General features: G+C 42.0%; 1 protein-coding gene and 2 non-coding genes across 3 annotated transcripts; 2 read left to right on the top strand and 1 right to left on the bottom strand.

The window, feature by feature from the left end:
• Window positions 1–253: 253 nt before the first annotated feature.
• Window positions 254–7,616, bottom strand: lfng (LFNG O-fucosylpeptide 3-beta-N-acetylglucosaminyltransferase). Its single transcript, XM_078269999.1, has 8 exons — window positions 7,089–7,616; window positions 3,209–3,257; window positions 2,873–2,975; window positions 2,642–2,795; window positions 2,446–2,531; window positions 2,148–2,313; window positions 1,960–2,045; window positions 254–1,861 (listed from the first exon to the last, which is right to left on the bottom strand). Exons 1-8 carry the CDS (start codon window positions 7,488–7,490, stop codon window positions 1,795–1,797), a joined length of 1,113 nt encoding a protein of 370 aa, XP_078126125.1. The 5' UTR covers window positions 7,491–7,616; the 3' UTR covers window positions 254–1,794.
• Window positions 7,617–12,923: 5,307 nt separating this feature from the next.
• trnac-gca (transfer RNA cysteine (anticodon GCA)) lies at window positions 12,924–12,995 on the top strand. The gene has a single exon. It is a non-coding gene; the product is annotated as a tRNA-Cys (tRNA).
• A 1,218-nt stretch (window positions 12,996–14,213) lies between these two features.
• Window positions 14,214–14,285, top strand: trnac-gca (transfer RNA cysteine (anticodon GCA)). Its single transcript has one exon. It is a non-coding gene; the product is annotated as a tRNA-Cys (tRNA).
• The last annotated feature ends 1,162 nt before the right edge of the window (window positions 14,286–15,447 follow it).

Here is a 15,447-nt window from a genome sequence, read left to right as displayed (position 1 = left end):
AATCTGGGTTTACAGTGTATTTCTCACTGAAATGTAGTGGAATAGACATAGGTCTATAAAAGTAGCATGAAATGGAAATACTTAAGTAAAGTACAAATACCTCAAAATTATAGGCCTACTTAAGTACAGTGCTTGATTAAATGCCTACTTTGTTACTTTCCACTACTGGTTGCCCTCATGCATCAAAGCAATAATGATTATTTTGAACATCTTATACTTGGAAGGCAGTCAAATAAAAACATGACCAAATATGTAAAGTTTCTCAGTGGTTATGCACTTTTATTCAAAGTTTTAGGTCCCACCGTGGGTCCAATGGTAGTTAATACCAGGATCAGCTCAGAATCCCTGAGAAGCCAGTATTGGGAATGAACCGTTCAAACCCTCCAGATACTGGAGAATAAACACCACAGTCATTTAGCACAGTTCAAATATCATGTCCGGGTCATTAAAAGCTTATGTAACCCACAAAGTGGAAATTACATTCTAAACATTATACAATTACTAATTTAGACAAAAAGGCACAGTACACAATACTGTAATCAAAATGTACAGTGTAACCCAATATGGGTGAGAGACGACACAGAGGGAACGAACACCTCCATGTGGAAACACTCATGTTGCTCTTGTAAAGTTCTCACCTCACAGGCCTCAACAGTAACCAGCCAATATTAAGTGTAAATACAGAACGTTCATGTTAATAATAACAGAAGCTCATCAGTCTTTTGTGCAAACTATTAAAGACTGTGGCTCAGATCACACATGGTTATTATTTAGATGCCAATGTTTCATTGTGATTTTTCTTTGCTAATTTGATTTCATCCAAGCTAAAAGTCACTAATTATTCGCTGTTGAACCTTTTGAGGTGAGCGTCTTTTCAGGAGCAAACATCAGATAATTTGACACTCAGCTGTGCAATTTTAAACAAACAAAAAAAACTTTTCAAAGCAACTCAAAAGCTGATTGTAACCCTGAATCAAAATCTCTTCCACTCATTATTTTCCCTGATTGTAACAAATGCAAGGAGTGTTATTAAATAGATAAAAATGAATAGATCGAGATTTTGAGGGGTTATTTTTTCTTTTTGTGAATTTGGACGCAAATCTGAGGCATGTCAATAAAAGGACGTAAATTAGGTCAGTTCACCAAAAAATATCAAAAAGGGAAAAGTGCTTTGTCCTGATATACCTCAGATTAGATCACCCAAAGATGCATTTGGAAATCTGCCTACTGCCAGCTCAGTTTATGGGAGAAATTACACAGTTAACTTAAAAGCACAACAATATCTTCATATTAGAGCATTTGTCCGGAGTCATCAGAGTTAAAATATCTAAACAAAAATGCCTGAAAAAGCCAATTATATGCAATAAAAGCCAAAAAGCCTACTAACAAAGACCTGTATGGCTTTGCATTTTTAAAAGCTAAAAACAGTGAATGTAAAGCTGGCAAAAAGGCTTGAATATATGACAATACATTCTATGAGAATTGCAGATACATTTACAAGCAACATATACATCACAAAGCTCAACTGATTGCCTGCAAAGCTTAACGCTGAAAGCTACTTCCTGCCGAGAGCTGGGGTCCTCCACCAGAACATTATGGGGCAAGGTCCTGGCTGCAGAAAGGAAGGAATAGTCCCGAGGCGGGCCGCACAGCAGCCCAGTAAAACTATTAAAGACCGCACACAACTGCAGCAACAATACAGCAGCCGTGCGGTCTAATACCAAACACTGGTCCCCGCAAGCCTTTCAGATACCGAGGCACAACGGGGACGAGGATGAGAAAGGAGCGGTCGCCCTAAAAGGCAACCTGAGGGGGACACCATGGGGTGTCTGGGTACAGGAGACAGTGCACAGACTTAAACCTGGAAGACAGAGATAAGAAGGTTGGGAGTTAGATTTGCTTAAAAAAAAAGTGTTAAAACAGAGATTAAATGTCATTAAATACAGAACAATCTCTCACCTTGATGGATCCTCCTCCACAGCAAAAGCCCCTTTCAAATTGATGATGTTACTCTTGTTCTCAAACATCCCATAACTGAGGGTGATCTGGGGGAAGAATAACAGCAAAAACATGAGCAATATAGAAAACACCAAGGATACTGGATACTGATCATGTACATAAAGAAATATGAGCTATGCGCCTCTCACCTGCTTGTGTATCTCAGATCTTGACACTTGTTGCAGGTTCTCCAGGTGGGAGTGAAACAAGTTGCTGCGGGTCAGAGGAACCCCCAGAACCGACTCAATGATGTAGCCGACGGTGCAGTCGTCGGGCAGGCGAATCTTCTCAGCTGTGTTCATGAAGTGGCCGCCACTGGAAAGACAAAATATAGACAGACACTTGGTCAGTGTTGATGTAATAATTGCAGCAATGTATGCTCAAGACTGAGGTATAAATGTTCTGTGCAATAATACAGGATGTGTGTTAAGGGTATCTGCATCTTACCTGGCCCATGGGCTCATCTTCAGAGCCAGACCTCGGCTCACACAGAAGCCTGCTCCTCCAGTAGCAAACCAGAAGTTGACTGGTTTCTATAAGTACACAGAAAAAGTTTGTTAATATACAGAATCATTTGACAAAAACCCATATGAGCTTAAAAAAAAAAAATATTATGCACCAAATAAAAGAATATTCTACGTACCATCTTGTTGTCCCCCAGCCTCTCTGTGGCCTCTATGGGCCGGTCCAGGCTGGGTTTACCGATGTACATGTCCTGGGTGTGGGGGTACTGCGACAGGTGCTTCACCAGAGTCCGAACATTCACGTAGTTATCGTCATCTACGTGACAGAACCACCTAGGAAAGAGATGAACTATTAGAACCTGAGATGTTCATAAAAATCTCCATTAAAATGTATTTTATGTGATACTTACTTTTTCCCCGACTCTATGAACTTGTCATATTCCACTGCCATCTTGCAAGACAGAGCTTGTCGGCTATGAGCTGCAGAACAGTTGGTGTTGATTGCGTGACTCCCTGTGGCAACAATAAACAGAAATAGGAGGATTTTTAGTTAACATCAATGAAGGCTCTATGTATTGAAATAGCATTTTTCACAGAAAAAGCTCAAAGCAGAATTGTTATGAAAGTATGATTCAAAAGTATGATTTCAAAGTATGATTGCTCATTAATTCAGAGCTCCCTTTCTAATAAAACAATGTGTATCTCTGTTCCCTTGAATATGATGAAATTCCCCTCATAAAACTTACCAATTTTCTTTTTTAGCTCCTCATCCTCTCCATCTGTGAAGATGTAAGTCTGTAAACAAACAAAGGGAGAATACAGATAAGTGGACTTGGTATTTAAAGCCACAAAATCAAAACCACTTTGGATGATCATGTGAAGTAATCACACGATCAAATTTAAGAGTGTGTCCAAAGTCCTTCTTCGTCACATCCAGCCCCGTGTGATTAGTATCAATCAACATGCCTTTTATGCAGTGTAAAACACATTGAGTTAAACAACCCCCTGCTCTAATAAAGCCCTATTGTCCTCCGTTTCACTCTTTCCATGGCAACTATGCTGCTGCCCCGAAGCATCCCAGACATAGAACAAAAGAGGAGGCAGACTGTCCGCCCCACACACAACCCATTTATGTATCCCATCCCCCGGCTGAGCCCCTTCGCTCTGCCGGACCTGCTGCCTGGCTTCACAATGTTGAATACAACTAAAAGAGAAGCGTCAAGTCGATAAACCACTGCACACAATGATCTGGGTGCTCGCTGCTGTATGACAGACTTGAGAATCAAACCACGAGATTGCAGGCGCTTGTTAAATGTTGCAGTTACTCATAAGTTACTCAGTTACAACAACAACAAAGGGCACCTTACAGGAACACACTTTAAAAAGGAGCAGGGGAAGATTAGACTCCTCTTTATGATGCTTTACACTGAGCAGGTGCAAGCTGGTGAATAGTGATGATGAAAGGGCCCTGAGCTTTGAAACCGCCAGTGGTCTGTTTACTCTTCACCTCAGGTGAGGCAGCACCTGCCGAACATCACGCTACCTTATCGGTGCCACGTGTCTCTACAGGCCAGGTCGTGGTGCCTTAGCCCTCACTGACAGAGCACTTTATCAACTTTAACCCACATTCCTGCAAGTTCGCCAGCCTGTTGCCGAGCAACTGCGATATGTGAACTGCATCCAGAAACAGTCTGCTGACTTTACTTCAATGAAAAGACACATCTTTCTACATCAGTTTTCTTTTTCGGCACAAGACGAAGACAACATACTCAGAGCAGATGTTGCTTGATGCTGAAGCCATGGGCCGGTATTTGTTTAAGGAAGGGTGGTGGTTTCACTGGTTAAGGGATCAGAGGCTGGCGCTGTTTGCTTTTAAGCCTCTTGAATAGACAGCCTAATCACTGAGGCAGCTGCCAGAGCTGCCAGGGCACTGACAGAGAGAGGGAGGGAGGGAGGATGGAGGAGAGGGCTGGAATCTCACTGCTGATTAGTAAATCGAAAACCGTGTGTGGCCATTCATCCCTTCTTTACCCCCTATCCTGCCTCCTCCTCCCACCCCCTCTCTGGGCCACATATACGGCCAGAGCCTCTTGAATAGAACAATGCTGTCAGTTTTCATGCTGGGTAAAGTCTCCACTGGGTAAATTCTAAATATGTTTGCCAGCATTTGCATACAGCTGCAGGAGTTAACTAAAGAGAACCCTCCCTGGGAAGGATTTTTTCTGTCTTTGTTTTTAACTGAAACCAGAAAAGAACAGTTACTTTCATGGAATACTAATTCATACAAAAAAAAGAAAAGAAAAGATGGCTGTGTGTGAAGCAGAGATAAGAGCTGAGGGGGCACGGGTGAGGAAAAGAGGGAGATGAGAGCAAAGTGAGGGGGGGTCACAGGAAGGCCTGGCATGGCCCTGTCTGAGCTGAACGTGGTGCCTGGCTGGCTGTCTCCAGCTCCACGGGAAGGAAGGGCATCAGGCTCCCCTCCCTCCATCAACCACTTCCACCCTGGCTCCTTCCCTCTTCTGTCCCAGAGATTCAAAGCATGTTCAGGCCTTTTTATCAGGACAAATGATTTATACCATCAGGCACATTTTTAACACCCGGGTGTCCTCTTCAATGACACCCACTTTCCGACCACTTGCACTTCATAGTGAAGCCATTTCATAAGTATTTTTTTCTAAATGCTAAAAGCGCTCATTGTTTAAGTGCTGGCTAATTATCATACTCTCAAGAGATGTCAGTGCCAGCTGCAAAAAAAGTTCTAATGAAAGCAGCGACTATGGGCCAGTTTTACAAAACAATTCCCTGCTGATGAGGAAATATTGTGAAACATTTTATTCTTTTGTTTCCTGACCCTGCTCTCAGTATAAAGCTACATTGTTCAAGGGTAATTAATAGAAAACAGGAAGGGGAACCGTTGGTTTTTGATGAAAGAGGCTTTCTGTTTCAAAAGCACCAATTTACAAGTAATTTTTTGGGATCTGGCATTTAATATCCACAAAGTAACTTTTTACATAAAGACAAACTAACTGGTTGGATTAACAGAAAAATGCTATTTATGCTCGGAATGGGCTCAAAGGTTAAGAAGGCCACAGGCACTATTGTGTCAACAGAGCTATCACAGAGATAATCTTCCCTCCCTGTTCTCATGTAAACAGCTGCAGATAGCAACTCTATTCATGCATATGAGTAGAAAGATCTAAGTTTGAGCAGAAAAGTAACAACACAGTCAGAAATAAAAAGTCTTATAAAAGTCTTATAAACTGGCATTTGCAGAAATAATACTTTTGTCCCATGTGTGTGTACTGCTACAAAAGCGATCCAAACCCCACAGATGCCCATCAGCTGAGCATGAGAATCAAACCTGAATATTGGGGATGGCCATATGTACATGGTGGGAACTCAGAGCATCATATGGCTGGCATTAAGGTCGTCCTTTGTTCTGTCTCTCCTGACCATCTGGCACCCTTCCTCCAGGAACTCCCTCTTGCATTGTGGGGCTCAGTCTGTCCTTTTTGTCCATGCAGCCACCCACCAGCTGCCTGCCTATAAGCTGCTTTTAACTCTGTCGGATGGGTTAATCATCCAGTACAGTGATTATCACCAATTAGCACAATTAACTCACATCCAAGCAGATGTTGTGGAGTATGGTTTGGACATTAACTTGAGCTGTGCAGGTGATTCTGTCTGGGCTAAGTGATTGTGACAGACAGTTATTACAATTTTACAGACATCAAACATGAGAGAAGCAACCTCTCCACAAACTTGACTGGTGCTTGAGATAAAGAGAGACATGGTTTAAAAAAAAAAAAAAAAGAACCTGTGTGTGATAGCTCTAGGTGCAAGATAAAATCACTTTGAATAGCAACCGTAAACCACAACACTATAGCTGTGCGTGTCTTTGTGCACCCGCTGAAGGAGCTTGGTTCTCAAGGCCACATTTTCATACTCAGTGTGCTGCTTCCCAGCATAAACTTGCCTATAGATGCACCCCTTTGTCCCAGGGATCCCCTTAACGAAGCCCCCGTTTTCCCCATCCCTCCAGTAAGCTTGACCCAGACTCAGCTCCCACGGAGAGAGGGGAGACAAGGGGCTGGGAAAGCTTTTCTTTCCCTTCAGAAAGACGCTTTGTTAGTGCTGGAAGGGGGACAGCACTGGAGTCGGGGCTGTGAAGCATCCATTGCACCGGGGGCATTCACAGGGACATCCAAAAAGAGGAGGGATAATAGAGAGTGGGGAGAGAGGGGGGCTGAAAGAGGGAGACGAGGGAGTCCTGAAACTGTTCCCTCCGTTCTCAGGGACATCACTCAGAGGAGAAGTGACAGAGCTGGAGAAATTCAGCATGGTAACAGGGGTTGTGTGGCTTTTTCAGTGTGTCATCTGGTGACACGGGGAACAATACAGCACTGTAAGCAACACGCATCACCTGCATGTGTACACAGGCCTATTGTTCAGCTCTGCAGCACAGGCTCAGCAACAATGATATCAGACCACAAACAGGCACATCACTTTTCTAAAAATCTAAATTTCTAGCTTGTGCATGCACAGCATTAATTAAGAGCTGATTATGCACGCCAAATGAATAAAACATGGATGATATCAATAATTCATTTTGCACTTTTCCTTTACCTGTTGCATGTTTCTTGAGATCCACGTGTCCAGGAGCAGGTTCAGTCTGGACTGATGGAACTTCTTGGTGGTCTTCACAGCGATGAAGATGTCATCCGCGCTGATGTCCTCAGCTGGAGGCGGGTCAGCGGCGTACGCGGAGGAGCGTGCGGGCTTCTCCACCTCCCTCCGTCCCCGGGTCAGTTTGGTGAAGTACGCCGAGAATCCTTTCTTAGCCTGTGCGTCCTGCTCCTGTTCCTGCGCGGCATCTTGGAGAAGAGAGCGCGTCCCGGTATTCTCTCCGTTCGCCACCTCATCCACCTGGACCCGGTGATGCTGCACAGCAACCAGGAGCAGCAGCAGGCAGAGAAACGCTGTGCTGGCTATAGAGATGGCTGTCTTCTTTCCATTATTTTTCAACATGATTAAACTTTGATGACTAAAAACTATGAAGCGGCGCAACGAATCTCCAATGCAAAGTCCATATGGTATTTTTTCTCAATAAAATGTAAAAGGATGAACGACAGGTCCGTCAGGGTGCATAGCTTAATCGCAAATAACTCATTTGTATCGAGGTTAAATATATAAGCTTCCATGTTGGCCACGCCTCGTGGGAGGTCCTTGAATACAGCATGCCAACTAGTGACGCAACAATGGGGCGTGGTGTGTGTGTGTGTGTGTGTGTGTGTGTGTGTGTGTGTGTGTGTGCGCGCGCGCGTGTGTGTGTGTGTGTGTGTGTGTGTGTGTGTGACTTGCACAGTTCAGTTTGGTTTTTAAAGATAATATGAGTAAAATATTGACCCAAAGAATATGAACCTGCAGGTGGTTACGAGAAAGGTGTGTTTCTAACTACATTATTCACACAAAAAGGTGTATCTTCCGTATCTGAATCTGCAATCAGACTTTAGACTGATTTCTTTTTTTCAAGGTGGAGCTATTTGAATTCAGCCAAGTGTGAGCCGGGTGTTCAACAGAGAAACGGGCTTAATTGTTCTTCCCTGACCTTGTGAGGACTCTAAACAGTTGGCCATTGCTGAACACTTGTTATTCAAATTCTGGCTCTCACAACTGAGTGCCTTCTGGTGCTGGGAGGCTGACCAAAAGACATGCAAATCCATTTAGACCAATATGCAGCCTAAAAAAAAATCTGACGCCCAGCCACCACCAGATTTAGGCATTCACACTCAACACATAACTTTTGCTTCGTTTACACCTGGCATCCAAACTACTCTGGTGTTTCCGAGCCCCTAACGGAGATATTTGGAGACGCTGCTGGCCCCGTTTTAGTTTGAAAATTCTGGGATTGCGTTTGAGTCTAAACCGGCAGAAATTGCATCCGCCTCGACTATCAGTTGGTAATTCAACATGGATTACTAATTACAGCCATCTCGGACCTTGTTTTCTATGTTTGCAGCTATTGTACAGTCAAATTCTGAATTTTCTAATGCTACTACTGCCGTCATGTGCAAGAGGCAAGCTGTTATTTGATTTGCGACACAGCGTTATCAGCCGTGCATGCCCAGTGTAGGCTACGTGAATGGTCTGTGATATGCGTTTGGTACTAAAAAAGCGTGTGAGGATCAAGATAGTTTTCGTTCTAAAACACTGTTTAAAATGAAAACGTAGTAGTGTGGATGTAGCCTTAGATGGTTTAGTATCAAACAAAAGTCTGGTTAAACCTGGGTTTAAGTTTGGTGCTAAATTAAAGCCAAAATCCTTGAAGCCCAAAGTTTGATGATAAACCTTTTTAAGTTGGATGCAAAGACAGCTGAAAACACAGATGATTTTGGTCTCAATCGCAATTTTGGGTACCTTTGGGATAAAAAAAAGTCAATGTTGTCCTTTAAGGTATAAGAGAGTCACACCGTTCATGTCTGTAATACAGTTAAATAGATTCTGCTTCTTAACTCTTCTCCAGCTGTCTTTGGTTGCACTAGTAAGAGAAATTCTTAAAATATATATACTTTTCACAGCAGGTGTTTCATTGTTTTTAATTCTGGGACACACAGGGCATAAGTTACCTCTCTGCTTTGTTGCTCCTGACAGGGTCTTTTGTTCACCTTTTAAAAGTGTGCATAGAAAGGCGTCTAATAGCAAGTATAAAAAAAACCAGGCCAAGGGGGTTGTCTCTGTGGCCTTCATTCTTCTTCAATCAACTGCCTCTTTCTGCTGGGCTTGCAAGGCATTCGTCCCTCCTCGGAAACTCTTTTTGGTCCTTTGGACTTGTAAAAACAATGTCAGTTGTTAAAATGACAAGAGAAAGAGTAAAGTTCTTCAGTTGTATTAGCGCCAACCTCCCCTTTGGTTCGGTTTATTTCAGCCTTTTGCTTCTTCCACAGACACCAACAGAAAAAACGCCTTCTTGTCCCTTTTGAAATCACCTCAGCTTAGACCCCTCTATCTAACATTACTGCTGGATACCAGTGATATTATATCCAGCTTCTTCAGACAAGCCCACTTCCTCACCATAGTGCCCACAAACCCACAAATAAACATCCCAATGTGTTTGATGTCCCCCCTGATCATATCAGCATGGTGGGGGATCTGAGCTGAAGCCTCAGATGGTAAAATTAAAGGGCTGCTATTTATAGTTCCTGCTTTTACAAAGATGATGACACACACATAGCAGGACAAAAATCCCAGCATGCACTGTGACCAGGGTGTCACAACATCCTACAAACTGTCCAGAAAGCATCATTATAGCACTAAAGTATCTTTTGTTATTCACTGATACACGCCACAAAAACTGGAAACACATGTGCATGCTCAGCTCTGTAAGATGTCAGCTATAACTTGATACTCTGCATATAGATCCAACATGGAAGACATTAGCTCAAAGCCACATCTTGCTTTTCAACTCATGATGTTTCCATTTATTGCTTTTATTGTAACATTCCTCAGGATGGCCTCCTGTATGTTTCTGCCTTTTCAAGCTTTTGTTGATTCAAATATGTATCAATTTCAGTCTTTCACATTTTAATCTAAGATGCTGCTGTGTAAAGTCAGCTGATTGAGTCTCAGATCCCCTGCACAATAGACTCAGATTTCTTGGATTATATTCTTAAAAAAACATCTGCTCCTTGATATTAACATTTATATCCATATATCCTTCCTTCATAGGATCACATGAATGTTTTACTCTCCAGAGACTCTGAAGAAAACTCTGTCTGACAATCCAGGCCTGGATTCTTGCTGTGTCTATGATACATGTTAAGATAAATCATGGTTGTTTCTTTTCATGAATGAAAAATGAAAATAACACACAATGAAGGTTAATATTGAATTCCTCTGTCTATGTGAGCAAGACCTATGATTAAGACCAAACTGAATGTGATTACACTGACTACGCTCTGAGGATCAGTGGATAAGAACCGGGCGGTGGGATCAGTCTTCGGTTCTGTTTATTTTCCCAGCATGGAAGCACCAGCTCTGATTGGATTACAGGTCACACCAGAAGTGAGAGCCAGGGGACCGAGCGTCCTCCTCAGAACTCGGTTTCAATTTCCCTCCTCATGCAACATTAGAGGAAACTCTCCAAGGACCAAAAGGCTGAGAATGCTTCAGCTGCTGGAGAGACAAATAAACACCACCCATTTATTATTGATCTGCAGAGAGAGTTCCCATAAGTCTGAATGGACCTCCTTCAGGTAAACAAAATGAACTGGTTAAATAAGACCAGATCTTTAGTCCAGATAAACTCCTATATTGCATGAGATAAATAATGATTATGCAAAAGGCTGCATACATGTTCTTCTTTCTCTCTTAAAAATCAATACTGGCACACTATTGTATGTTATCATGCAGTGGTGGAGGAATTATTCAGATTCTTTACCTAAGTAAATAAAAACAGCTACTCAATTCTCAAGTAAAAGTCGAAAATGTCACTTAATTTAAATTATGTGGATATTATCAGCAATATATAATTAAAACATCAAAATAAAAGTGTTTGTGATTTTTCTTTTAAATGGCCCCTGTGAGTGTTATACTGTTATATATTTTATAATTGGATTGTATTACTTATGCATCTATGTGTAAGCAACATTTACTGTTGTGTTCATGGTGGACATAGTTTTAACTATACTGTTGTTTGTTAGTAGTTAAGTATAGTTAAGTATATATATATATATATATATACGTATGTCATTCTGCTGTTTTATATGTGGCAAATTCTTGCAACTTGATTTTGTTAAACTGTAAATGATCAACCAGCAGCTGAGAAGTGTCAGGTTACATGCAGGCAAGCCTGGACATGTTGAACATAATTTCTTCTATTCAATATTAAGACAATAATACCTATAAACCATCTTTTATTTGTGATTGCCTGTAAGTCCCTCAGAAATATCAGCCTTATGAAAGCAGATACATTTTTGTCATATACCAGTCTTCAATGTTTTACAACAGCACAAATTTATATACACTGTAAAAAACAAAACACTTATTGTTACTGGAAACACAATATTCACAGGAGACCCTTCAGGTTTGTGGTCCCACTAAGAACTCAATAAACTCAAGGGACCTCTAAAAGCTGCTGACAACTTTCAGTTATTTCCATATCATAATGTAAATTTTAAGAAGAGTGAGGTTGGTGGTTGTATGTCCTAGAAAAAGCCTGTGAAAAGCTTCCTTGTGTTGGAGTAAATGGTCATTTTCTCAACCAATACACAGTCTCCTTTTGTTTGTGGCCTGTATAGCTACCTTGCTGGGATGTACAATGGGAGGTCCAGCAGACAATGAAAAGAGTCATTGAGGTACTTTCAATTGTTTGCTGTGGTGTTCCCTCATCAGGCCCTTTCTTATTTAAATATGTCAAAATGTGTGAGCCATTGCAGACATGGTGTGCATAATCTGGTTTGTTTTTCTCTGCAGTCAAGGGACATTACATGTAAAGAGTTAATTGTCACAGTTACATGACTTTAGATATTTTGGAGGATGTATCAGTAGCAATTAAGTTTACTCTAACTTTCTTGGCTAAATAAACAAGCTGAGCACTCTGAGGGGAGGCCAGTAGAAAGGCACGACTCTACAAATCCAATGAAAACAGGAAACTCATGGCTGGTGGTTGATGTCCTATTTTAAATAATAATGTTCCCTTTTCACTCTCCTCTCCATAACCAGGCAGACACAAGCTATTTGCATAACTGTTCAGACCTGCTTGTCACCCCCTGCTCCTGCCCTACTTCCACTCTGTCAGCCTAATGCTTCCCAGCACTCTCTCTTTGTGTTGGCTCTTGTTTTCTGGGAACATATAGTGATCGACATGTTAAATTGGGGAGACTCTAGTCTAGTCTCCAAACAGAAATGCATTTAGTGGGACGGCCCAAATTATGACACATGGCATGGTTTTCTACTTGTTGTATCTTTTTTTCACCAGTGTTACAGGGAGGGCTTTATGTTGTGGAACATGAAGAGGTGCAGAGATATGATCTGTCTGTGTGTGTGTGTGTGTGTGTGTGTGTGTGTGTGTGTGTGTGTGTGTGTGTGTGTGTGTGTGTGTGTGTGTGTGTGTGTGTGTGTGTGTGTGTGTGTGTGTGTTTGTTATGGTGGAAGAATAGGGCTGTTGGATCTGATACTGTGAAAATGACAGAGCAGACAGTCACGGGATGGAGTAGAGTGGAGCTGCAGGACGAGAGAGGCTCTGGTGGGAAACTGCTGAGGTTACACTCTGGGGGTGTGATGTGGGTGTACACACATTGTGTAATTTCTCTTCTGTTTAGTCCAGAAGGAGATCTGAGTGGTTTTAGTTTAGTTTTAACAGTATATAACAGATACAAAATAAAGCATCACTTCTTTGTTCAATAACAACATTAAACAGGTATTAGTCGTTATCCAACTTCTATTATTGTTAAGTTGTCAGAAGGGGGTGTAGCTCAGTGGTAGAGCATTTGACTGCAGATCAAGAGGTCCCAGGTTCAAATCCGGATGCCCCCTATCTCTATACAGAAGAACAATTTACTGAATTTAGATATTGAGTTATAGAAGATAAGAAGAGACTTTACTGAGCTCTGTGGGGAAATTCACTACATAACAGCATAGATACACGTATATAGTATGGCTGGGCAATATGCATAGCGGAATTAGCAAGCTATTAACTAGCCAGCTAACTCCAGCTCCCCTCTGGGCTCGACCAAAGCCCGTCTACGGAAAGCTGTTCCACTCCCTATTCAGCCCCATTGTACTGAATTTGTTTGCAGTTCCACCAGAGTTCCACTGGGGGTGATCGCGGTCCAGTGCTAAATGTATGGGACTCTATGGAGCTGGACTGCTAAATTTGTCTCTTTCGCCTGATTGTCGTTGAGAAATCTCAGATTTGATTGTAGTTTTTGCAAGTTCAACATGGATTATAGGTCAAAAGTTGAATGAACGAGTACTTGTGTCCTTTCGATTTCTTACAGGTTGAGTCGTTGCCCATAACACGCTAGCATTCTGCTAATGAATGCTGATTGGTCAGTGAAGGACTGATTACGATCGGAGATCCCGCTTGACGGCATCCAAAGCAGAACCAGAATGTCAGAGTGAATATTTCGGCATGGTCTTTAAAACATTAGCAAACCTCTTTCTAGCACGTGTATTAACAGGGAGAGCCTAACCTGTCAGCTGTGTTGTCGATGCTTCGAGAGAACAAAGGAAGCGACTCAGAGCTTGCCGTAAAGCAGTATCTTTGGCCGTATGTGTGTATGACGTCATTGACATTTTAAAAGGCTTTTTAAATCTAACACCCAGCAGTGTGTATTTTCTTAGCCTCTCCTTTCGAATGCAACATTCAAATTACTAGACAAAAATTATATCCTGAGAAAAGTGGATTTTGAGGGGTATAGCTCAATAGAGTCCCATTCATTCTGCACTGGCCTGTGAGCGCCCCCTATATGGAACGCTGGTGGAACTGCAACCAGTTCAGAAGCCGGAAGTAACGAGAGAGTGGAACTTCTTCCCTTATTAGAAATTCTTTGGCTTCGACGGTGTCTGCAGCAAATAGAGCCCAAGGGGGTAAGCCTCTCCTCTGCTGAGGTTACACTCTAGGGGTGTGATGTGGGTGTACACACATTGTGTAATTTCTCTTCTGTATTGTCCAGAAGGAGAGCTGAGTGGTTTTAGTTTAAACAGTATATAACAGATACATCACTTCTTTGTTCAATAACAATAACATCAGGGGGTATAGCTCAGTGGTAGAGCATTTGACTGCAGATCAAGAGGTCCCCGGTTCAAATCCGGATGCCCCCTATCTTTATACAGAAGAAAAATGTACATAATTTAGATATTGAGTTTCAGAGTTATGGAAAATAAGAGAAGAATAGATTTTACTGGGGAAATTCACTACGTAACAGCATAGATACACTTATATAGTATGGCTGGGCAATATGCATAGGGGAGTTAGCAAGCTATTAACTAGCCAGCCACCTGCTAACTCCAGCTCCCCCCAGGACATCTGGGCCTCGACGGTGTCGGCAGTAAATAGAGACTCAGAGAGCAGGCGTGCGGGTGTTGCACACAGTAACAATATGTTACTGCGACATACGGGAGCTAATTACCCAAGCTAAAGTAAAAAAATTGAGTTTCATTTTTTAAACATCGTCCTATACCATAAATTTGAATTAATTCATGACATTGATTTATTGCCCAGCTCTACTAAATGCTAAAACCGTGAAAAATACCAATTCTTGTAAAATACAACGTATTGATCATCTCTAAAGCAATTGATACTAATTTGGCATTTAAAAGGACAGAAAAAGGGAGCATTGCTGCAGTGAGACTTTTGTGAGTCCTTCATTTATACTACTGGTGGCCATGGGACCACAGGTAAAAAAAAACCTGGGGGATTCCCTTGTGTCTCACACTTCAGAGTGTCCTGGTACTGTGTTCAGAAACAACCAACCCTTTGTGACCTCCTCACTTCCCCGGGCCTCAGGGCTTTGTGGTCTCTCCCAGCGGGCTGAAAGGAAACCACTGTCTGCAAACATTCCCCTTCAGGAAAGGCCTGAATATTTCTGAGATGCTCGGTGCCCCTGAGCCTCACAATATTCACTTCTGATACCGTGACACCCCCGTCAATCTTCTCGGCAATCCATTCAATTTGTATTTATTTAGGATTTTAATGTTTGCTCTGCAGCCAGAGGTCTATTAGCAACCAGTAAGAGTAATTAACGTCCCTCACAGTCTACAAGATTTTAACCTTTTACTTGTTGTTTTTAAGACTTGTGTGGATTTTAGTTCATGTTTTTGTAATGCAGACCGGCAAAGTTCAGTCATGGCTTATTGTTTACCGAGGGTGAGCTCTGCAGGGTGATACAACATAGGAGGCGAGACAAATTAAGGAGCCATGACAATGAAAAGCAGATGTGACTGTAGGACAGTTATATGACTTTACTGCTATGTGAAAACAGTG

Source organism: Sander vitreus, chromosome 15 (genome assembly GCF_031162955.1).
Source record: "Sander vitreus isolate 19-12246 chromosome 15, sanVit1, whole genome shotgun sequence".
In the NCBI taxonomy this organism is placed as follows: domain Eukaryota; kingdom Metazoa; phylum Chordata; class Actinopteri; order Perciformes; family Percidae; genus Sander; species Sander vitreus.
Note: the sequence above shows the minus strand (reverse complement) of the source record. Positions and strands in the feature narration are given on the sequence as shown.

Excerpts from the sequence above, each read along its gene's own strand:
- lfng (XM_078269999.1), bottom strand. The coding sequence starts at position 7,490 with ATGTTGAAAAATAATGGAAAGAAGACAGCCATCTCTATAGCCAGCACA. Across the intron at positions 2,796-2,872 it reads TTCATAGAGTCGGGGAAAAA|GTGGTTCTGTCACGTAGATG; the intron begins GTAAGTATCACA and ends TCTCTTTCCTAG. Across the intron at positions 2,046-2,147 it reads GATCTGAGATACACAAGCAG|ATCACCCTCAGTTATGGGAT; the intron begins GTGAGAGGCGCA and ends TTCTTCCCCCAG.